We start from the raw sequence: 24,815 nt of genomic DNA on the forward strand, positions 1-24,815 counted from the left end.
ACTTTTGTATGTTGTCCAGCTGCCGTTGGTGACGGTTCAGAACCGATACCGGTAGGAGAATAAACAGCATTACCACAGACAACACAGTGTTACACATTTTGTAAAATTTGTGCATGCCGTTGACTATCGCCTATGTTCCTTTTTTCTGTCACAGTCATCAGGAAGCAGAAGCAATTGCTACACATAAAGTGGCCTCTATGGCGTAAAAGAGAGGTTGCAACTGAGTAACGAGTTAGACCACTTTCACGAAATCCTTTACACAGTGATTTCTCAGGGATCCTGATCTTGTTGCATCCTCCTGTTTTTAGTAATTTTTGATGGCGGTTTTTAACTTTCTTTTGCATCCGGTGTTGCACGGAAACGTTATGCCCTGTATCACCTCTGTACTGCTGGTTTGGCCCTCCACAGTCAACACAGCGGCATTTTCCTTCTGGAACAAAAGAAGAATTGATGTTAAACACAGTGCTTTTTCTAAAAAAAATAATTCTAAGAAAATTGGATTATAAGTAAAGAAATGACAGCCGTTTATAAATGAGTGACTAATCGGACACCCTGTATAATGGTCGCCAACCTCTGCCTTTAAAGGAAAGCAGTGGGACGTGAATGTAGCTGCTTTAACCAGCAGTGGTCGCGTGACGACGACGACGACGACGCGTTCGCTGTTTGTCACAGGAGATGTTACTCGTACAGTGTAAAGTAGGCGGCGGGCGGCGACTGCTGCTGTTCCTCTGTCCTCCACAAATCTCACCTGCCGCGTTTCTTACATTCTTGTCGATTTACGGAATGTTTTCTTCGGTGTTACTACAAACTGAACCCGCCGGATTCTTATTACAAATAGGAATGGTGAGACGTATTAATAAAATGCGTCGATAAAATAAAGTACGGTATTAAACACATTACTTACAGCTAGAATTGTCTATACCGAGAACCCATCACGTAAAAGTAAATATATGATGCAGCGAGAGTCGATGTGCCAATTGCCTCCGGAATTATGACCAGGTATTCACGTTGTGTTGCAGGAAACTCACTAAGAGTTCCACGGACTGCAGCTTCAGTGAACAGGGCGGCATTACTGCAGATAACACGAGAGACCACTTTGGAAGGTCTCGTACTGACCTGCTTCGGGCACGTCCTGAGAAGACACGATTAGCCGAGTGGGAGACCTTACGGCTGGTGAAAATCACAGACACATAGAGGAGAGGCGGGTAGAGGATGAGTTGGACTGATGGCATCACACAAGTAATGGAATCTCACATGAAAACTGTTCGGGCGGTAGTGCAGGGCGTAAGAAATCAGCGTACTTGGGTTGACGGGTCCGCGGGGAAAAGCCGTACGGCCTGCCTTCCCTGCGGCGCTTCGTGTTGCTGTGGTTCTCGTCAGCGACGCAGATCTCCGCTGCCGGTGACTAGCACCTAGACGCTGTCAAAATGGCATTAAATATTGTGGTCGTAGCTTTCGTACTTCCTGGACTAATTTTCCTAATACGTGCTGCGAAATTATGTTTTTCGCCCAAAATGAAGCACAAATATCTGCATTCTACGAAGAGAGACACCGTGTAAGTGGGTTTCTTCACTGCCTTAGGTGGTGTAATTCGTATCTAATGCACCTAATTTTGAATTCAAGTTTCGAAGTGCATATGTCACGTAGGCGATTAAGGGCTGTCACCTGACTGTAACGGCATCCAAACGTGTGAGAGACAATTACGTAAGTATGACGACGCGTTTGGCGCCCAATTGTGTGTCTTGTGCCGGCTTCATGACCAGGGTATCCGACATTGACACGTACGTGAAGAAAACTGCAAATGGTGCCTCTTAAGACGTCCGGATCGGCAAACCCAGCCACCGGTACAAAGAAATTGGAAAGATGTGCGCGCGACGAAGGCCTAGGCACTAGCGGAGATGTCCGAGCAGGCTGCAGTAATATGTCGTCGGGGTAAGTTGGTATGTACTTGTAGGCAGCATATTTCAGCTTAGCCCCCAGAAAAAAGTGTACAGGTGTCAAATCCGGGGAACAAGTCGGCGAGGTACAGATCCCATGTATCCAGTCCATCGATTTGGAAAGAATTCGTGGAGGCATGCCGCATAGTTCGTGGACTGCCATCATGTTGATGCCACAGGTTGCCCCGACTCTGCAGAGCATCCGTCGAAGGAGGATGCGATACTTCTGAGCGTTCATTATTTCGTCTATGAAAAATGGGCGTATAGTATGACGGTTCAGTGAACGTCGCACGTTTACACTCTATGGACGATGAAGTTCCATCTGACGAAGCCATCGATGATTGTCAGTAGACCAATAGTGCATACTTCGGCTGTTTGGCTGACCGTGATAAGTAAATCACCACCAAACAGTATACGTCATACATACACGTGGAGTATCCCAGGTACTAAAGTTAACATGATCCTCGTAATCGCTTCCACGCAGCCCTCGATGGAGAGAGATGTGATATGTATGTGGATTGTATGTCGATGGAGAATGCGTAGCACAGTTGCCTGACTCGTGTCACTTCATCGTGCTGTTACGCAGGAGGTAACGTGCGGATCAACTGCAGCAAGCACATTAATTTCCCTGTCTTCTGTCGTCAGCTGTTTACTTCTGTTACTGTGTGAAGGTGTTACACTTACACTGTCACATAATTAATGTACATTAACGATCTGTGTTCTTCCTACAATCTCGGTACGCCATTAGCGTGTCAGCTTTTTCGTCATTGGTCATTCTCGTCGTCCACTGACGACCTACTGCGTGGAGTGTCACAATGCACTCAAGAAAACATAAGCACACTATAAGCAAATATAACACCATGTCCCTCGCAGCTACGCAGGGTAAATGGCAGCAACAAGTGTCGGTGTGGGAACGTTTAAAAATATGATATCTGGTAAACGACTCGCACTGAAATCTTGCAACAAACAGTCTCACATTCTGATTCATCCTGCTTTTAGTTTGTTGTCAGTAGGCATAGTTCCATTTAAAAAGGGTATGTCTCCATAGAGAAAATACTTTCTAAATATTATTACAACCGGACGGAGTGGCCGAGCGGTTCTAGGCACTACCGTCGCAGGTCCGAATTCTGCCTCGGGCGTGGACGTGTGTGATGTCCTTCGGTTAGTTAGGTTTAAGTAGTTCTTAGGGGACTGATGACCTCAGAAGTCCCATAGTGCTCAGAGCCATTTGAACCAATATTATTACAGTCTGTTTATTGGCTAACTGTACGAGCGACTGACTACCAATCGTGTATTAGTAGCAATTTCCATTTGTGCAATATTTGCGGTGCAAAGTTTAGGAGATTCACGCTGCGTAATTTATTTGATAGTTTAGATCGTTTCATAGTATACCAGAAGAAGCGAATAACTTGTGGAAAAGAGTAACGCCAAAGAAGCGTTGCTAATCCGTGGCTGTGTACAATAATAGCTTTTTGACAGGTGGACATTAAGCGGGTTTTGTGGCAGAAAATGTAGACGTAGCGAGGAAGGTAAGCCGAGCCATGCTGTCCCAAGCAGCCAGTCCAACGCGAAGGGCGAGTGCGTGCGCGTGCGCGACGTTGATTCGAGCGCCGGCAGCTGTACCCGCGGCTCTGCGTGCGGCCGGCCGAACTGGTTCTCCAGGTGGAGGGATCGGTCGTCACGGGAGACGCAGAATGTACTGCAGAGGCGAAAGGACGGCAAGCCAACGCCGACAATAAGTGGCAGGCAGAGTCGCGAAACGCGGCGCCGTGTGAGGCGGGGGTAAGCCAGTACTCGGCGGTAGGACATCGGGAGTCTGATATATCGACGTACCGGCTAAAAAGATATCGGCTGCACATTGTAAATATACAGCGTGTTTATAAATGAATATCGGGGTTTTAACGCTTTATAATACTTATTGTATTAAACTTACAGTTATAAATGATATGTCAAATGAAAGAGTAACTCAAACAGTTTTACCAACAACCTTATAAATGTTCAGTGTGGGCACCATTTGTCACACGTCACACATCAAGTCTATAGCCGAGTTCTTCCCAAACGTTGATAAGTCTACCTTCAGTTATTGTAGCAACAGTCGATTCAATCTGGTTTCGTAAATCACGGAGGTCTGCTGGTAGCGGAGGCACGTACACGAGATCCTTGATGAAGCCCCAAAGGAAAAAAAATCGGATGGCGTTAGGTCGGGTGAAAGTGGAGGCCATGCAAAGTTTCGAATCTGTATATTTAAGTATTGGTTTATTATTAGATATTCTGTACAACAACAAGAAGTTAGCAGCCTGTTACTCCGCCAGAACGGCACGTTCGTCATTTTCTTACTGGTTAGACTAGGGAGAGGAAGAAAAAGCTTCGGTAACTTTCCAGCTGTTCACCATTGAAGATTCGAAGGGTTACTGGAATTCTGCCAAAATTGCAACAGAATTGGCAGTTTACTTTTGTACGAATTGTTTGCTTTCCCTCATTCGAAGAAAAATCGTTATTTGTCAGTATTACCTACATTTCTCCTTTTCACAAGTCTGATTGTGTTCCTTGTGTCGAAAGTAAGTATATCTTTCACGGACTCACCTTGTAGTAGCTATTGCGACAGAATCCGGAAACAGGGTGTCTCTTTAAAGAAGCAGTTCGCCACCGGAGAGAGCGATAGCTTACGGAAAACCTGTGTTTGGGTTTGCAGTAAGATAAGAGAAGAAATTTCATGTTAATTTTCGTACTAGGAAATTCACTTTTCTGTAACTGTTAATAACTTTCAAAAATTACAGTTGTGGTTGAAAAAAGCTATAGCTTCTTCTGTATCGTCGTAGATAAGAAAGTTTTGACGATTTGGCAAAATACTCTCCTCCTTGCGTGCTATCGTTCGCCGAAATGTCTTTTCGATATCTCGACCGGTTTAGAAGATACGAGGGATGTTACGAATCTGTCATTCTAGCGCACGTGCGGTCGTGGAGTGAACGGCTACGTGCGATTCATTTTCTCGAGATTGGAGTCAGGTAGAGACCGCCTCCCAAGTCTAAAGAAAAAATCGAAATACTAGATAAATTTCGAACACAGCAACGTACGGTGTAATATGTACCAAACTTTAAAATCGTAGCGACCCCAATTTCTCATTGAAACTTTTCGAATTTTGCACAGTCTCGTACGTAAATGTGAATACCGCGGACGCCGCCGGGACACGTCCGTAGCGTGGGGCAGGTTTGCGTGGCAGCCGCGGCCAGCGCTGCTCGGAGAGACTGACAGCCAGTGCGCAGACGTCCGCTGAGGTGCGGCCTTCCGCGGGCGATCCGTGTGGCCTCGGCAGCGCAGCGCCACGTCACTGCACAGTCTGCCAGAGTCCCACGGCTCGAGGCTGCAGGCTGTCCTCTCAGGTTTCAGTAGCAGCCTAGAAATTTGCCGAATACTCGTTTACAGTGTCTTCACAAAACTTCGTGGTTCCCGCCGGGTGACTTTTTTTACGGTCCGCAGTACCCAGCTCTCTACAACACTTCGTCTAATCGTTATGTTTCACCTTCTGGTAATCGGTCGCATTCACAAAGAAGTGTTCGCGGTTGTTTCTCAGAGGTCGACCAAAAATGGTTGTACGGAGGAAACGTCCGCGCTCTTCTCGGTCCGCACTTGCCACGGACGTGACGCGCCCCTTCCTCCTGCACTGCTGCAGTATAGCTCCTGCAAATGGATGACTCAGTTGGCAGAATATCGAGTAATAGAGCGAGCTGTCGGTGGAGCCGGCGCACCTGTGACACACCGGCTCCACGTGCTCTTGCGCTTTCGACGCTCTACAGCGACGGTTGTAGACTGTGCCTCGCGAACCGTACAGTTTGTTCACAAAAATGGACGCGCATTGAATTCGTACGTTAGCTCTAAAGATGACATCATTTCCTGTTATGACCGTACGCTAGTTATGTCGTTCTGTCTGTCATATACGGAAATAAAAGGATTAGTATCCGTGAACATGTAGTAAGATAAAAACGAAAGATACGTGTCCCCTCAGGAAAGACAGCAGGCTATAAAGTTGGAAAACTCAAACTTACTCCTGACAGAGAGCGAACTCGTATACTACTGAAATCATTTCTGTTAATTTCATACGAAACTTCCACAACCTTCTAGAAAATGCGAAGGTGAAAAAATGTGGACACAGCGGGTCGCGAATCCTCTCCCCGCGTAACCTCTGCGGTCCCGCGACGCCGCGGTGCCCCAGCCGCAAAGATACGCTGTGCTCAGACTCAGCTTTTATTACCGTTTCCTGTATTTTAATCACCGAAAGGGTCTTCACATTTGTTGTAATTAAATCTTGAAAAAGGACTTAAATGGGACGTTGCCTTAAAACGACTTACTCTCAAAGCACACGAGTTACAACGCGAAAATAACTCTATAAGAAAATTGTTTAACCACCAATAAGAAATTTCCCGTCATTTCCTACAGATCGTACCGATAACGAGTGTCGTGACATTCGACGTCCTGGTGCTTATGAACAGCATATATTCATAGGGTGTAACGTATAACATACAACCAATCCAATATAGGCTTTTGCCAAACACGGAGATTACGGTATGGCGTCTTGGTTTCTGCTCGTGACGTAGGCAGCGTTCTTGCTTCCTATTGGTTCTAATACACGTGGCACTTTGCCAAAATATCGGACAACTTATTCTGTGTTTCACGTGGCGAAACAACTACTCGACCAAAAAGAGCAGAAACTGACGTCGCAGAGCCGCACGTCAGCGTTAACCAACTCGTCCCGTGGACACGGCGTTAGCATCAGGTCATCGACGGGAAGTCGATTCTCCGTGTTGTTTACGCCTTTCAATTTCCACAGGGCTTATCGGGCCGTAAGAGACTGGCAGTGGAGGTGCCTTTCGGACGGATACTTTCGACGAGCGATTTCGGCGCGAGGCAGCGGTTGTGTTTCCGGGCGCGGTGCATCGCGCACCGAACCGGCATCGAGATTCGAGTGCCAGGGGTGACATCAGACGCGGCCACTACTCGATCGACGCCGGCGCAGAGGTGCAGTCGGCGAGGGAGAGGGGAAGTGGGGCGCGTGAGCGGTGAGAGCCAGCAGCCAGCTGACGCGCTCTGGGGGCCGGCCACTCGTCGCGGAACCCTTACAGCACTGCTTTCCTGTCTGTCTTCCTGATTACGAACAGGTCACCGATTTGTTACACTCAACTGAAGTGTCATCGAATGTTTGAAACAGAGCCCTGAATGCGCTTCGGTGCGGAATTTCCGTCTTTGAGTAAAAAAATGTAGCGATTGTTATTACCTTTCCAACAACATACTCGAGTCACTTGCGGTTCTCTGCTTTGTGTGATACAAATATATTACCCCAGGTTGACCATAGAGAATGAATTAATAGTAGTAATTTACGGTAACTCAGGATTCTTGTTAAACTCTTCTGAAAACGAAACCCATCAGTCTCATTTATGTGTGTATATGAGTTCAAAACACACCTATGTCTTTATAAATTTTCACCATAATTTTATTCTGGAGTATGTTCTGGTTGCCTCAAAGAACCGAAGCATGTACACTTTTTATTTGTTCTTTGAATCACAAACACTTGTTACGTAATTTAATTTAAAAGAAACTGTACGGCAGCAGTGTTACAAACAAAAGGATTTCCTTTGAAATCTTGAAAAATTCGAGATCGGCAGCTCTGATTAGATATAAAATCTGAGGCTTAACTTCCTTCAAATTGACCAGGGGTAATTAAGGGTTCGTCCACGTCATTTTTGGAGCAGCTGTTTTAAATTTGTGGAATGGGATGGTAATATTGTACTGTCATCACTTTTATACTAGCATTATTATTATTATTTTCCGTGCAGCAGGAAAATGAGTCGAAGATGGTGATCGGACGGTGACTACACCAGATCAACGGGGGCGTGGGTCACAGATCCGGAAAACGAGGACGCGTGCGCGGCAGACGACAGACGATACGGGACGAGTGCAGTCCGAAGGGAGGACCGCCTGTGTCAAGCGGACCGGGCTCTCTTTACGCGCGCCCCTCTGTGTATCAGCAGCCGAGCACGTCAGCCATCTGTAGCTCGTACCGCGTGTTGAGTGCTCGGGCGCAGACAGGCCGAGCTCACCTCTGTTATACAAATGGATTTTCTACTTTCGTGTCTTATTATTGTCTCATTTACTTTGTTTTCGATTTTGCACTAGGTGTCGCTATTTTTCATACTAGTGTTGCGCAAGACAGACGAAATATCTGAAAGCAAAAACGTATTTATGTTTCACAGAGAACAATCCCTCACTATACAAGAACAAGAACAAAGACACGTAAATGTGTTTTTATGAAAATTTCTTCAGCAGTGAAAAAGCCAATATTATTTGACGAGAAAAATGAGCTCCAAGTTATTTGGCACTTGGCATAAAAACAAGGAGGAGAGAATAAAGTGAAAAGGAGCTATTTACTGCGTTCTAGACATTGTTTTTGATGTCTTTTGCGAGTATAAATTTTCTCGGTCAAATAAATGTATGTTTTGAAATGCATGGACGACATTTTTCCAATTTTTTCAATTCTCTGGGATGTAAAGAATTTGTCACACGACGTTTGACACGAACATCTATTAAGAATTCTGTTGCGGTCAATAATAAACTCTGTTATCACCGCTTTTCCTACGTTTTGGTGCTGTATTCCGATTTTTTTCGTAAAGTATAGTCCCTCATAACCTCACTCGTACAAACGCGCAGCAGGCATCATCTCTACCGATACACGCAGATTTGGCGCTGACGTGTAAACGAAAACTACCGCTCGAGAGAGATGAAACTCTGCAGGGATTGGTTATAGGGGTAGTTGTGATAGATGTGTGGCAGTGAGTGGAACTTTGCTGTACGAAGCGTTGTGAAGGCAGCGTGGGACACTGACGACGACGACGACGACGACTCAGCAAATAACCTGGCGGCCCGTGCTAAGCTGGCGACTGTGTTTGGTTGCAGGGCGGTGACGGACCCCAGGGACGGGCGACGCGTCGCGCTCAAGAAGCTGCCCAACGTCTTCCAGTCGCTCGTCTCGTCCAAGCGCGTCTTCCGGGAGCTCAAGATGCTCTGCTTCTTCAAGCACGAGAACGTGAGTACCTGCTGCACAGCCCACAGTAGCTCTGCAGTTGTTTCAGAAACATCACTCACACTGATTAGTAACAGCGGCACGAATGCACAACTGAAAGTGGCGCCAAAATTGCCACCTGCCGGTGGCAAGAAACTGTTTAAATAACTACCCAGAAAAGTTTTCGAAAACGGTGGAACTTCAGCGGATGGAATGCCGCAACACACCAACTTTGTAGAAAAAGAAATTGTGGTTAGTTGAGATTGTCATCCCAAGTGATTGCGGAATCGACGAGAAACAACCGAATAAATTTGCCAGATTTGAAAACGGAACTACAGCGACCCTATCGTAGACGAGTGAAAGTGCTGCCGTTGGCTCTCGGCACGCTACAAGCAGCGCCAAAAGATTTTGTGGGGCACTTGACAACCAGACGCACTAGAAATAATAATAATAATAATAATAATAATAATAATAAGAGTATGAATAATGTTGACGGGGTAGGTTAACTGATCTGTTCTGGCTTAACAGTCCATTCCTGGAAGTGAATGGCGTTTGTTGAACCAGTCGTTTGTACATTCGTTAATTTTGACCATCGCGGAGTAAACGTATCATTGCCAGCGCACTTCTCGCGAAAACCTTAAGCGTATTGCGAATGCCCGTCATAACGTGTACGTAGCATAACAGTGATCGGTGTTTGAAATATGTGCCCAGTTGTAAAACGAAGCACCCGCTCGCGCAGTCTACAGTGCGCTTGTGTGACGTGGCACAAGGAACGCCTCTAACTTTCGAGTCTCTCCAGCACTGTGTTGGCAGTAGCTGTGACTCGAGCATTTGTGTCGGGATCGTACATTTCTCCTCACACGTCTTAATCAATTCCAATACCTGCTGCTTTGACCTCGATAAATATTGTTGATCGATTCAGTCTTTCCAGCTGATTATAACATCTCGCTTCTACAAATCATGATTCAGGGAGTACAGTAAGAGGATAATGTTGGTCTCTCGTTGGTTTGGGATGGAGCTGTGGTCAACCTAGCGAGCCTTATTATTGCTCTCGTTCTCAACACGTTCTGTTACCAAGTCATACGTCCACAAATATCCAAGTCAGTTGGGTAGATTACAGCAAGCAGGCATCACCCGTGCCCTTCAGGGACAATTGCTGCTAATAGGAGTCTCTTTGCTGGTCTTTACTGTTTGGTGTGAGTGGACGTGATGCTATAGACCTCATTCGTCAGATTATGATTTCTTTACTATCTGCACCAGTTAAAGAAAAGGCAGAGTCTGTTGTAACGAGCTAAGGATAATTTCTTCTTCTTGTTATTTCATATAGGCCAACTAAGCAACACGACATTCAACTATTGCGTTTCAAGTGGGCTTTGACGTTTGCCCAGTAGTTACGCATCCTCAGGCTGTGTTGATCCTTCCTCTCTTGTTTCCAGAGGGCACCAGTATTCTTTATTGGTAGTCTGTCCTGGAACTTGTTCTGTCTAAGTATTGTCTGAGTATTGTCTGGTCCTTAAAGTTTCCTTCTCTTATTCCCAGTTCCTGAAGATCTTTCTCGATTTCCATCAACCGTGACGGCTTGGTGACTTCTGCCAGTTGCAGAGAAGCTGGTTGGTCAATCTGGCACGATGCATCCTGTAAACGTGCCCATAAAATGCTAGACGTTTTTTTCCTAGCTACATCTGCAATTCTTTCACGGTACTCGTAGAGCTCTCGGTTGGGTCGCCTTTTATAACTGTCGCCTTCTTTGACTGACCCCAGCTCTCTTCCTCACTATCTTTCTCTCTTTATCTCTTCAGTAAGTCCCTTCCTATTGAGTATTACTCATTCTGAAAGAAATAAGGCGGGTAGTGCTTCAGTTTATTATAAGTATTCTTGGTCAGCTGGTATGAGAGCTCTAGCTTATTGAGTTGATAGATTAGGTTCCAGCCATTCTCCCAGGTACTTAAACCTGTTCGTTTTCGTGATCTCTTCATGGTGTAGATGCAGTATAGGAGATTCACCTATGTACGTGATGTACTGCGTTTTTTCAAGTGATACATGAAGCCCAACCTTTGCCGCTTGCTGTTGGAGAACGCTGAGTTGTTTCACTGAAGTTTCTATTGAATCTGATAGAAGTGCTAGGTCATCAGCAAATGTCAGGCAATCAACATTGAGCCCATTGCACTTATGTCCCAGGGAGATACCATTTGGAATGCCCTCTCGAGCTAACTCCTTCCGCCACTCTCGTATTACCTCTTCCAGGGCACAGTTGAAGAGGAGAAGATACAGACCATATCCCTATTTAACTCCCGATTTGATTTCATAATTTTCTGAGAGGGTTCCTCTGAGCTTAACACTGTGTTGCTTTAAATCTGTTGGATAAGGCTGTGAGTCTTCTCATCTAGCCCTATTTCTTGCAGGATCTTCATGAGAGTAGGTCTATCAGCTCATTGGATATGCCTTCTTGAAGTCAACGAAGATGACGACGTACTTCTTACCACCCATTTTTACTTGTCGTAGCACTAACTTCAGGTTCAGTATCTGTTCAGTATAAGAGCGACCTTTAGTAAATCCTGCCTGGTATTCCACGAGCTGTGGGTCCAGTTGAGGTTCGGCTCTGATTAGTAAAGCCTCGGATAAAATCTTGTATGTGACAGGTACCAATGAGATTCCTCGATAATTATTGTCGAATCTTGTGTATGGGATGAATCAAGGCAGAGGTCCAGTCACTAGGTAATGTTCCGTTTAAAACTTCTGTAGACATTCCTGGTGTTGTTTTTCTTGAAGTCGTCATTCAGTTGTGTCAATTGGTCTCCTGTGAACTGCCGTTTTACTTGTCTGATGGTTCTGGCAGTTAACTTTCGTTGTTCTATGAACTACTAGCCCTAGAAAATTACGGCAGGGATGAAACTGCTCGAGAGAACACTTAATGGATTATAAACATTAACTGTCGAGAAGAATACGTGGAAAACTACACCGAAAACCACGAAGCTAAACGGGAAGAGTTGTCTGGCAGTCAGCGGAGGTGTGATACATAACGTTTTGCTGACGCTCGTCTCCTAATCACCCAATCCATTCAACGGCTGGTCCAAATCGTTTGCCCTCTATGGCAGAATTACGATGTCATCGGTACTCCTCCTAGTTTTTATTTCTTTTCCTCGAAGTGCTCGCTCGGAGTAGAGATTGACATCGGGGAGAGGCTACAGGCCAGTCGCACTGCCTTCTCAGCTGCTGCTGCCGCCCTCTCCGTCTGCTTTCTGTACGGGGTAGATAAACTCCCGTTCCCTGTTTTTTATTCCTGCGACCTTCCGACTCACGCAAAGTATATACCAGTCAATATTGTCAAAAGCTTTCCGCTATGAATCTAGGTTTGTCAGTCTTCAATCTTTCTTCTAGCAAAAAGTCGTAGGGCCACTATGGCTCTGCGTGTCCCTACATATTTCGCTGGAACTCCCCCGAGATTGCCTTCTACCAGTCAGCGTTCTTATTTTGTCCACGGCCGTGTTTTTATTCTACGTAACAAGGGATTCGATTAATAACAAAAAGAGGATCGGCATTGGTCGTTGAAGTAGATGTCTTTATTTCTGTCGCAAATTTCAATCACAGCGTGGCCGTCGCCAATTCTAGTATTACAGCCGTGTAGATTCAATGTTACGAGACTGCTCGTATCAGTGAAGAGTAGCCGCCAGGCAGGCCGAAGCACAGGCGGGTGAGTCGCGTACGGAATCCGCCTTCGGTGTTGTAACGAGTACGCGTCACACAGGGCTCCGGTGCCGACACAGACGGCAGCGACGCTGTGACTGCAATCGCTCTGCAACAGAAATAAAGATCTCTACTTGAGCGACCAGTGCCGATCCCCCTCGCGTTATTCGTACCGGTGTGTTCGCGTTGTACGCAACTGCTGATGGTGGCCTCATTCAAAACAGTCGATTTGATTCCCGTACTTTTTTTCTTACTCCGATTTGTGCGAGTAGGTTAACTTTACAAGGAGCCAGATGTTCTTATTTCGCGTCTCGCTAATCGCTGTGCATATCTGCTACTATATCTGCTATTTCTTTTCTGTAGTAGAAACAAGGGGGAACGTACTCGCCGGGCTTGTGCTTCTACGTGCTGCACGAGAGACTGTCCGAGACGAGTCGGTGTGACGGCAGGCGCTGCACTCCCGTGGCGTCGGCTCTGTCCCAGCGGTGAGCCCGCACGAGATATGTCCCACACACTGGCGCGGGCGGTGTGACGGCCGGCGTTGGCCGTTCCGTTACCGCTGACCGCTCTTTACGAAATATTTACTCACCAAATTCAGCTCCCCACACTCTCGGTATTCCCCCTGTCGAAAGTGTTTTTATATGCTCCTCCTTCGTTCATAACATATGCGAGCCAGTTTCTTTTCCTTCTCTTCATCACATTCAGTAATTGCCTTTGTTCTCCCACTCTTCATTTTCCGCTGTATACGTCAAACTTGTTGTTTCCATCCTTCCCCCTTGTCCACATGTGAAAAGCGTACAGCCTCGATTTGTCGTTCTTATTCTGTGCCCGAGTTTCAGCACCATACTGGAGAGCACTCTAGGCAAAACATTTCCGCAAGTTTTTGACCATATTGCGGTAGAAAACTCAGTTGTTCTTATGGAATACGTCTTCCGTCATTGCTATCTCGGTTCTAGTTCTTGCCCTGCTCCTATAGTCGCTTTTTATCCTGGAACTTCCTGGCTTATTAAAACATCGTGCAGGGCAGAGACTCGAACTGTTGCCTTTGGGGGGGGGAGTCTAAACTCGATCCAGCAGCAGCAATATCATTTTATTTTTATCTTTTATATGTATATTGTTTTTTTTATTATTTTGATGGAAAAGAAAGGAAACTCCGACCTCCGAATGAAAGAAAATAGAGTCGTTGTACCAGTAATTGCAATAGAGTCTTCCCATTGCCTGCTCGTGCCAGTGAATCTTCTGGTATCCTTTGTCGGGTCACCATTGTTCGTTCTAAAGTCGGTCTCCGTCTCAACATGTGCACCGTCTCTCGCCAAGGATAATCCAGCAGCGCGGCAGATTCTGTAGTGCGTTCCAGAGGTCGTTCGAAAAAATATTGCGTCTATCTGCCGCTCCTGAGTATACCGCGTAAAACCCGATTGAGCTACTCGTGCACGACTCGCGCCCCGTGTTCACAGCTTCTAAATTTCTCCCAAGTTCTCCCCCGAATCTTGCAGGACTAGCACTCCTGGAAGAAACGGTATTGCGGAGCGATGGCCTAGACAATGCCTGGGGGATGTTTCCAGAATGAACTTTTCACTCTGCAGCGGTGTCCCCGCTGTCGTGAAACTTCCTTTCTTTTGCAAGGTTGCAAGGTAGGAGATGAGCTACTGGCGGATGTAGAGGACGGGCCGTGAGTCGTGCTTAGGTAGCTCAGTGGGTAGTGCACCTGCCGCCCGAAGGCAGCGTCCAGAGTTAGTCTCGAGATCGGCGGTCTTAATTTGCATCAGCGCACGTGCCTCTGCAGAGTGACAAATTCATTCTGGTTTCTCTCCGCTTCTCAAGTATCTAAAACTACGCGTATCTTGTAATATTTCTTCATTCAGCATTATCTCTAACATTGTTTCCTCCTACTGCAATTACTTTTGTTTTCTATGCATTGACTTTCATTCCATAAATCTTTCCTTCAGCTTCAGTGGTACCCACTGTATCCTGTAGTTCTTTTTCATCTGTTAGTACAAGGACCATGTTGTGTGCAAATCTCAAACACGATAATCTTCCTCCTCCAGATCTATCTTACCACATTGTTAGTTGGACGTGGTCAGTCATATTTTGAGTCATTACACCGACGGATCGCTCCATGACAAGTGGCCCCGCATGACCATCATGAATTTTGATGAAATTGTGTGTGAAAAATTTTACATGTTTCCAATGAACACTGGTAAAGTTTCGCTCTCGGTAATTCAATACTTCCGGAGATATGTTTGACCCCATAGCGGAGCTATCACAAGTGCAACTGTCAGTTTTCACCAACTTTGAAACATAAATCTTCGCTAAAATTTTCTCGATAGAAAGCGAAATAATAATAAAATATCCTCGACTGTTTTGCTTGTGGATAAATTGAAGCAGTCTGCCAAAAAGACACTCGTAAAAAACGTGAAGTTAGTTTTTTATATCTCCGGAATCAATTGTAGGATACACCTGAAACCTTGCACCTAATAACTTACCAATAGAAAGTCTTAGAATATAAAATTTCACTCTCCTACTGCTTTCCAGTAGTTTCTAAATAAGCCAAAATGGCCATTTTTGGTCCACTTTTACGAAAAAGGTGTTTTCTGCAAACTATTTCATTACAAAGACCATTTTCTAAAGCGCCACTATATTTAGGCGTTGCAGTTCGATCGTAGAAGGCGGAAAAAAAGACAGCGTGGTTTATCCCGCAGTTCCAGCGCATTGCTGAGGAAATCTTTTTCCATTATGTCGTTTAGGAGAGCGCAAAAAGTTGTAGAAGATGGCATAGTTTTGGTTGTTTCAAGAAAAAATTGCCAGAGATGTTATGTCTCAAAGTTGTCGAAAGCTCGTCGGTGCGCTGTCGATATCGGCGCTTTGGAGTGAAAGAAAGAACTATATCTTTCCAAGTATTAAATTGGCGAAGGTAAAACTTTACCAGTATTCACTGGGACCACGTGCGAATGTTCACACAGAATTTTAGTAAAATCCGTGATGGTCATGCCGGAGCTTTTTGCGATATTAGGCGACTTGGCTTGGGATGGCCCTTTCCTAAGTAGACTCAAAAGGGTAGGAGGCAGACAGCAGCCTCGTCTTCCTCTTTTTCTTAGTTCTATCCATTTGGTACCTCATTCTCTTATTATGGTGACACTTTTTGATTTACATATAAATGTCTGGGTTTCCAGTCCACTCCTTTTCATTCGCTGTAGCTGCATTATCAAATGTCTTTTCCAGTTCTCTGATACCTTTTCAGTAGCCGTCTCTCCCAAAATTCGAAAGAGTCCTATTCCATCTCTTGTGCCTATGTTCAGTCTAGAGACAAATTGCTCCTCAGCCAGAATCTCCTTAATTTCCTTTTCCAATCTTTCTTTCATGTTTCTTAACGTAACTTTGGCTGCATGTGAAGTAAGGTTAATTTTCCTGTGAACACTGCATTTGTTGTTTCCGTCGTCCAATCACCTCTATCGTATATTTTGTTCATAACCTCAGTACCTTTCACTTAGCCCTCGGTTCAAACATTTCGTATTTCTCAGAGTATCATATCTGTGCTGCTGCTTTCACATTCGTTCTTTAACTTCGTGCATTATGATTGTTGGCCGATTCATTTAGACCGTTTAATAACTCAAGTTGCTTAGTTGTTGGTTCCTGATCCGTGTCGTACAGCTCTCGAGGACGCTCTCACGACCTCTGTACACCGTATTCTCGCAGCATCACGCTGCAATCTCTGCTGTGCTGTACAACACATCCTGCCTTCGCTTCCTCTCTTTTTGTACAGTCAGCGGGGTTAACGTCGCTGCCGCCAGGCGGTGGGGTCCCGCGTTCGGAGATTCTCGTCGCCCAGGTTTCTGTTGGGCTAAAGGTTTCATCTCGTAGGCGCAAATTGCCGAGGTGACGTCAGCAAGAAGACACGCACCTGCCGGTGGAACAGCCCCGCGCCTGTTGGGCCACACCGTCGACTTCACTCCTTCTCCTTCAGTTCCATCGCACTCCTCTTTCAGTCCTTTCTCTAGATTGCTCTGTTCCTATACGCACTTCGTTACTCAGTCTTCCATACAGATTTTTGTTCCTTTTCATTGTTATTTTTTAAATTTTGTTTTCTCCTCTATCTTCGAAATCATTTCCTCTGCAACACGTACCTTCTTTGCTATTTTATCGTTTATATATCTTGTACTTCTGTCGTGCTTTTATGATTCCTTTATATAACATATTCCAATACTAGTTGACATTATGACGTAGTTATGTCTTGTAATGTTTAGTAATCTCATATGATAGCATTTCCATGATTGTTTCTTTCAAGGCTCTTATCTTTTCTAGGTTCCAGTTCTTCACACGGGCACCTTCTTCAGCTTTTTCATTTTTATTTCTATTGCTGCTATAAGGAAATTGTGATCGTTAACTATTATCTGCACCTGTTAATGTGCACACCTTTTTGATTCCATTTTTTACGTCTCTCCACCACTATAAAGGAAATGTGGTTTCTATGTTTATCGTCTGATGTCTTAGAGGTGTGTCTTTCCCTACCAGAGTAAATAAGCTGTTCCTCTTTGTCACACCTCCTTCCAAGACCGTGGCCGCCTTTCTCCCACAATCGCCCATTACTCTTTTGCAGTATTTTTGATTATCATCCTTTACTTTCTACGTGGTGTTGTACGTTTCTTCTGCAAGCTGGTCATCATGTTCTGAATTTGGGAAATGTACCCAGATAATCAATGTATCTTTTCGTTCTGCTTTCAGCCTTACATCAATAAACCTGCCAGTAGCATCGTCTACATTCGTCTAACAGCAGTTATTCACGTCCACCCCATTGTACCTGAGCGACTCTTTTTCATATTAGTCTTTTCCATCCCTCTTTTAAGGTTTTCTAGTATTCTTACTTGTGCCAGTGTTCTGACAGTCCAAGTATCCACCACTCTTCGTTTTCATATTTCGCCTCCTTTCACTTTTCACTGTGATTCCCCCCCTCCCCCCCCCCCCCCCTCTCTCTCTCTCTCTCTCTCTCTCTCTCTCTCTCTCTCTCTCTCTCTCTCTCTCTCTCTCTCATATCACAGGAGCGCCAAAGGATTTAAGTATTTTGCCTCCGGATACTGATTTAACGTGAGGGGGCACCATATTTTGCGTATAAAATGGAGACTGCGCTATTCATGAAAAATGTTATTGGACATTATTTCTTCGAGGGCGTTAAAACTGAACATGTGTAAGATGGATTAAAAGATTTTGCAGCGTGCTACGGGATTAAAAAAGCTTTTGAAATGCGTCGCGTGACGTTTGTACCGTCTGCAAGCGTCACGAATATACTGAAAAAACTGAACTGGCAGAAAACTGAAAATATATGCAAATCATCGACTACTTAAAAGTTTCAAGGACCAACTCTAAGTGAGGAACCAAAAAAATATTGAACGGATCTCTCCCGTGGTCAACACAGAGACAAGATTGGACGGATTTATTACAGCGCGCAAGCATTCATTCTTTCCGCGCTCAATCCGTATATGGAACGCGAACAAGCCCTGAAGGGAAGTACCTTGTACAGTGAAGGCGGCTGGTTAACACTGGTGCACCACCCGTTTAACAGTGTGTCGGTCCACCTTCGGAAAGAACTACACCCGATTCCGCGTGCCACGGATTCGACAAGGTCAGTTCCGGCCCGGTGGCTTGTTGGTGCAGAGCAGGCGTCCGACCGCGTCCCACATTGTGCGGCGTCGCCTTCGGATCAGGCGGATTGGGGGGCCACGGAGTTCAGTGTTGTGCCCCTCAAACCAGTGGGTTACGAGTGTGGCAGTTATCCTGCCGGAAGTAGCATTGGCTTAGGCGAAGGCGGAATCCTGGTGATCGGCAGTAATGTTCACACAGCCCACGAGTGCTGTGGCGTCTTCGATTACTGCCGCGGGTCCCGTGGAAGCCGAGTCTTAACACTGACATGTGGCGGCGCGTGCAACGAGAAACGTGACTGATCCGACCAGCGACGCATTTGCGTTGAGCCACGGCGCAGTCTCCATGATGCCGTCGTGCGCGCTGCAATCGTGACTGGCGGTGTCGATGTATCACCTCGGGAACACCTTTTTTCTGTAGGGACGTGGAGAATCCTGTTCCTGTGACTCGACTTACGCACGCAGATGCTGCTATTGTGTGTCTTAAGCTCATATCAATTTTCACATAAAGTTTTCGTGTGTGGTTTATTTTCCGTCTACCTTGTATCTTCTGAAAGTAACTGCAGCAACTACAACTACTGTAGGATTCAGATTGCCCAACTTTTCGACCCAAACTTTTTATAAAAAGGACGTCAATAATATCACACAATAGTAGCAAGTTAATTGGCAGTTGGCGGTGAGTCTGTCGCCGCGTTTAGGAACTTGGTCTTGTACGGTAGAGTGTGAAAGTTTCCAGAGGTCACCTGCTGTGGCTCTCGTCAGAAACGTATCGCGAGTGTTCCCCCTGGACGTGGGGAGGGAGGCCAACTGTCGAGAGTCTCAGAAAGCGTTGTCCCGGATGGCCCGCTCGCTGCTGCGTCTGTACTGGCCGCTCGCTGGAGCGGCTGGAGCAGCGTCATCTAGAGTCTGGGCGGGCCGCGTCCAGTGTGTGCCGGAGGCGACGTATCCACCCTTTTTTCCACACTTTGCTTTCTCTTCACGTTCGCTGACCCGTTGTCAGCCTAAGAAGGAGAGGCCAGACCCCGATTTAGACGGGCTTGGGCCTCGTAGCGTCGATACTGGACAGTTGCGCCTCTGTACGGGATTAGGTAGCTATGTCGTACGTAGAATGGTGTGGACAGACGAAAAGGAGGATAGCTCAACTCTACACGTCACGCCCGCGGATAACATGAACAACTCGCGACTGCAGATTTACGTGAGGTGGACAGACACTGTTTCTTGCAATATTTGTTCCCCCTTTCATCAACAGAAACGAAAGCGGTCGCGAAACATATATTGTTATGTTACGAGAAGTTATCGGCTTGCATGCCTGTGAATGTGTTTCATTCTTTCCGCCTTCTGTTTATTTATTACAAAAAGCTTTGCTTGTTGTGGGTAGTACGAAGATTCGGGTTATACATAGACACCTGTTGCTGACGTAGTAAGACTCAGTTTGTCGGATGGAATTAAATTATTGTGAACACGCACCATCTCTTATTCTTAGCACCGGACTTCCGTGTGTTCTATGACGATAGTGTCTCACATAGTTCGCAGAAAAGTGTTGGGCGCTTTTTCATCGTCAGATATCCTTAAAAAACCATACGGGCTGCACAGAGGACGAACACATACCGTCCAAATTCATAGGCACGTACGCTAATTACATCATTGTTCACAGTGGGATTTATTTAAATAAGGATACATTAACTTTGCGGCAGCTTCAGTTCTCGAGCCAAATGGAAACCTTCGAGACGTCGATTATTTGGCAGACGGAAGCCTTCCGCAGGAGTTAGGTGGAAGGAGCGCCCGACTACAGAGGTGCCTGTTGCTCGCGGTTCGAGTGGCGGACGCACAGTAGTCCAGCGAGGGCGTCCAGTGTCTGTGTCAGGCGTTTGCCACGGGCCGACATCCAGTACCCGCACGTTCACAGTGTAACTGCGCGGCGTACGCAGAACGCCATCTCGTGCTGAAGGAAACTTGGCAAGTCGAAATCCGCTAGCATAGCATTATACCGAATGACCGATTCCGACAGAACTGTGCTTTCATCATCGGAACTTACGTATTAAAAATTTGCGGTGGACAGTAAGTTGTTAAAATTACCGATGAGGAAAGCGTAGCGCTGTCGAAACCGGTCATCCAGTACAACACTGTTGTATCGGACCTCGACTTGCGAGACTTTCTTCAGTCAGCACACACGTCAGACCGGCCGCAAATCGACATGGAGCGAGGCGGCGCAGTGTGCTGACCACCAGCACGCTCGGGTTCTCTAGCCCGACTTCGCTGTCGCGTCCACTTCCCCAAATCGACCGACTAACAAACTAAACTTACAGTGTCAGGAATGTGTATTGTGGTTCCGCTGGTGCAACCCCCGTGTTGTTTTGTGGGCAGCAGCTGGAAAGCAGAAAGTGTTTGCCCGTATTGCGGTGTCATCCAGCGAGATGTTTTCGAGGCACGGACTCGTTTTCACATAACTACCATCCGCTAGCGTGGCCCACGCCCAATTTTTACTGACGACAGCGTGGCTGCCCCCTTTTCGCCTTGCAACTTATTTAAAAGCTTCGCTAAGGCATCACTGTGTTTCAGGTTTTTAATATCGATCGGATGTTGTTGTATTTTTAAGTAATTCAGGGCTGTTGCCCTGACGTTCTTCGCCTGCATAGTATTAATTACTGTGTTGTTGTTAGAAACGTCGAAAAGAAGAGGGCGCAGTCGTGCCAGCTGCCTCGGCCTCCGTGGCCGTGGCTAGCGGTGAGGCGCGGCAGAGGCGCGGGGTTTGGAGCACCGTGCCAAAATGCGGACGTGGTGTCTTCAAAAATGCAACAATTTGTCCACAAAATTTTTCTACGCTTACCTCCTATTTATTGTGCACGGTCTCCCTCGAAATATTCTCCTCCAGCAGTCTCGGTACGCTTCTCGCTGGATCGCTAGGAGCGCTGCATCCTAATTTTCTTTTATCTCACCCGTCGTTGCAAATCTGTCCAATCAACGGGAGTCTAACTTTGAAGATAAAGAGTCCACAGGGACCAGGTCTGGAGAGTACCGAGGGTGGCGCTGCACGAATTGTCTCGCCACATTCCGGGCCGTTTTCGTCTCGCATTTTCACGCAGGCGTCGCAACACGTCCCGATAGTACCATCGATTAACCGATTGTCCCTGTGGCATGAATTTCTGATGAACTAATCCTTCAAAGTCAAAGAAAACTATCAGCACGGTTTTTACATTTGACCTGACTTCACATGACTAGCTTTCTTTGATTTTGGAGAACCTTTCCCGACCCATTGTCAAATCGGAACCTTAGTCTCAATTTCATAACCTTAGTTCCACGTCTCATCACTAGTTACGATTCTCTTAAGAACATCTCGTTCTTATTTGCGCGATCCAAAATCTCTTCCGTGATTGACGTCTCTCATCTTTAATCGTGAACCATTCGACGAACATGGCGGCAATACGATGCATTCCGAGATGCTGCGTCAGGATTTCGTGACAAGATTCAGTTGAAATGTTACATTCTTCTGCAATGTCTCGGACAGTCAGTCTTTGATTGGCAGTCAGTTTCATTGACATTGCTGACATTAGCATCGTCGGCAGACGCCGAAGGAACTCCTGAACGAGAGCCTTTAACTTCCTTCCGGTCATTTTTAAACCGGTGTGAACCGTTCGTAACGCCGAGTACGGCTTGAGCACTGACCACCCTACCCTTGGCCTCCTGCATCATCTGGTGTGGTGTGCCTCTGTAAAGGTTTGCTCGAGTTTGATCAGCTGTTGTTAATGGAGACGCATTGCCTCTCTAACGCTGCCATCTCAAAATTTCCAAACTTGCACTACCAAAAAAATTTTGAACTGACCGAAGTCGGTGAAGTGGGACACGGACATGGCGCCGCAGGTGTTAGGTTGTATACGTACCGGGGAAAACATCAGACAACGCCCGAAGGCCCATGCTTTGAATACGTGGTATTTGTGGGGAGTACGCGCAGGCATAGTTTCTCTGATAAAAGCCTTTTCTTACGTGTAAAATTTTACAACTTTACTAACTTGATTTTAAAGAATTAAGCGAATATTCGTTATCATGAACAGCAAAATCCTCAGTATAGTTCGTTACTGAAAGTTCCTGAAGTATTATTTTTAACAGCTCAAAGAACAGCTCACAGAATCAATTTACAACGCTTAAAACTCAAAATCCCCTTCTAAGCAAAGGAAAAAATACAAATTTCATAATGCATGGTTAAATAAAAGATTGTGACGCCACAATTTTCGTAGATATCACCTGTTATCTCTAAAGGCAATAAAGTATTGATAACAAAATTTTAATTAAAACAACTTAAATGCAATAAAATGTGGTTACTATCAACGTACACTCAAACCCCGTAGCCTCTACGATGTGCACCGTATCACAAATTACTTTCCTTCCTTTTAAAAACTGTACACCATAAACCTCTCTACATGTGATGCGTACTACACCTAAAGAATTAAGCATAGATGTTACAATTAACCAGGTATGTAATCTTTACCTTTCAAAAAAAAAAATCAACTCTGAATCTCGGTGATTAAAAATATACAACACATATCTTAAGATTTCGTCGCGGCCATGCGCTGTTGTGCACATTGCCGCCGTTGAGCATCACACGCGGCACGGGGAAGATGTTCTACGCTACGCTACGCAAACCGTTAACAGGGCGCAATCAACTGACACAAACCGCATACTGGGATTGTGCGTCGATGTGGATGCGGCTCGCAAATCTTAAGACGGGCGTGGCAGTCGGTTTGTTCTGCTGACCACTCCGACTACACCGCGCCGCAGCAAACAGCCAGCTGTACTGTGCGGCAGGCAAGAGACCAATGGTCAGCTGTTGCGGGGCAGTAACAAAATACTTGGGGCTTTAGACTCGTGGGAGGGCCACTCCAAACCACAGAATGGCGTCCCAAGCTAAATTACGAAAATACTATCGGCGATTTCGCCCGGACAGGTAGAACCAAAAAACACCATAAGAAGTGAACTGCAATTAAGACGATTCATAAGCGTCCGACTGAAAAGCTGCACAATCAATCTTTCCCTTGCTACAAACGGCTAACAGTACCGCCAAAGTTCATTGTTGGACAGTGCCAGAGCGTCAATCACTCTTTATAACTGCAGATAATAGAGTTTAACATGCTGGGGCCCACTTAGGTTTCTTAACAAGACAATCAATGATTCGGTCTGTCGATTGGTTCCACCTTCGATCCAAAAAAGTCAATTACATTAAAGCAGATAAATAGATGACAATGCCGATATCAACGCTCTCCTCCCAAGCACCGCTCTAGCTGGAGACTGCAGTACCGAAGCAAACCTTACGCCACTCAAGTCTTGTTATACACGCCACCGACGTGCGCCTTTTTAGAATTCTCGTGAACACCAAACGTGCCGTAATTGTTCGTCCGAATCCAAGGGCAGAAGCAGGAAATGAATAGTCCGCCCTCGAATGAGCACACGTTGGTCGCCATCAGGACGACACGAGCCCTGCACACTGGGATCGTGGAGCCCACGGCGTCCCGCCCCGGCAGACTGCTTGTGCTTCTGCGGGGCCCACCGACCCAGCGGCCTCGCCCTCCCGCACGGTACAGACCTCACCTACAGCAACTCCCTTCTTCTTCCTCCTCCTGCAGCCTCGCGGGAAGCCAACTCGCCAGAGGTACGCGCCCACCAGAGACTCCAATGTGAGAAGGCGGATAGTTTCAAAAAATAAACAAAAAACCTAAATAGCGAGCCGTACCGGCTCACCAACCTAACTAGATTCATGTCTTCGTGTGAACCTAGGATTTTCAGACTTGAAATTTTCATTTTAAAATGATTTTATCAGTATATAAATTATAGAAAAAGTATAAACAATCAGTACAAAAACTTATATATCGGAAGAGACAGTGAAAAACATGAAATATCGCACACGAGTTTTGAACGGACTATTTGAACATGGCCGTGACATACTACAGAGCAACGTTTTCTACATACTATGGAGTTTTCCCACTACAATCAAATTATGTACAAACCAGCAGATCACTGTGTTGAAGTGTTTCGAAACTATTAGTAACTTCACGGGCGCACTGTGCAGCCTATAAACACACGCAGCCGCACTCGGCTGCACATATGCCCTGCCCATAGTCACATATGCCGTGCCCACAGTCTGTAGCATCTCGCTACGTGCTAGCAGTAGGAAGGCGTGAGATACACATGTCCTAATGTTCAAAACTCTGTATTACCTAGTTCCCCATCAACCACTTTAAAGCTTTTGAGTGCAGTTATGAAGACTCAGACGTGGCGGCGATTGTTGAGTGCTAGTGTGATGGGAAGCGAGGGCGCCAGCACAAGGGGGGCGTCGAACCCCGCACCCCTAGCTCCCATCGAAGGGGAAAAAAAATTAGTGTACTCGGGTCTTTTCTTCCAAGAAAACGATTGAAAAGTCAGTATTACAAGGTTTTTAACATGGTCGGATCCTAAATTTTTTTGCCTACCTAACTCGCCATTCGTCTTCCAAAATACCAAAAATACGCCTTGCCCCAGGCT

At 46.0% G+C, this 24,815-nt stretch overlaps 1 protein-coding gene across 2 annotated transcripts in view; it reads left to right on the forward strand.

Moving 5' to 3' along the window:
* Nucleotides 1-24,815, forward strand: part of LOC126326117 (serine/threonine-protein kinase NLK) — a 384,109-nt gene that overhangs the window by 205,625 nt on the left and 153,669 nt on the right. For both annotated transcript variants that reach the window (XR_007560592.1, XM_049995567.1), the window contains exon 2: nt 8,883-9,012. Coding sequence is in view for 1 of the 2 variants with exons in the window: in XM_049995567.1 (XP_049851524.1) it covers nt 8,883-9,012 (130 nt within the window). In the remaining variant the exon portion in view is untranslated. The remainder of the gene's footprint in view (nt 1-8,882; nt 9,013-24,815) is intronic.

Source organism: Schistocerca gregaria, chromosome 1, assembly GCF_023897955.1.
Source record: "Schistocerca gregaria isolate iqSchGreg1 chromosome 1, iqSchGreg1.2, whole genome shotgun sequence".
In the NCBI taxonomy this organism is placed as follows: domain Eukaryota; kingdom Metazoa; phylum Arthropoda; class Insecta; order Orthoptera; family Acrididae; genus Schistocerca; species Schistocerca gregaria.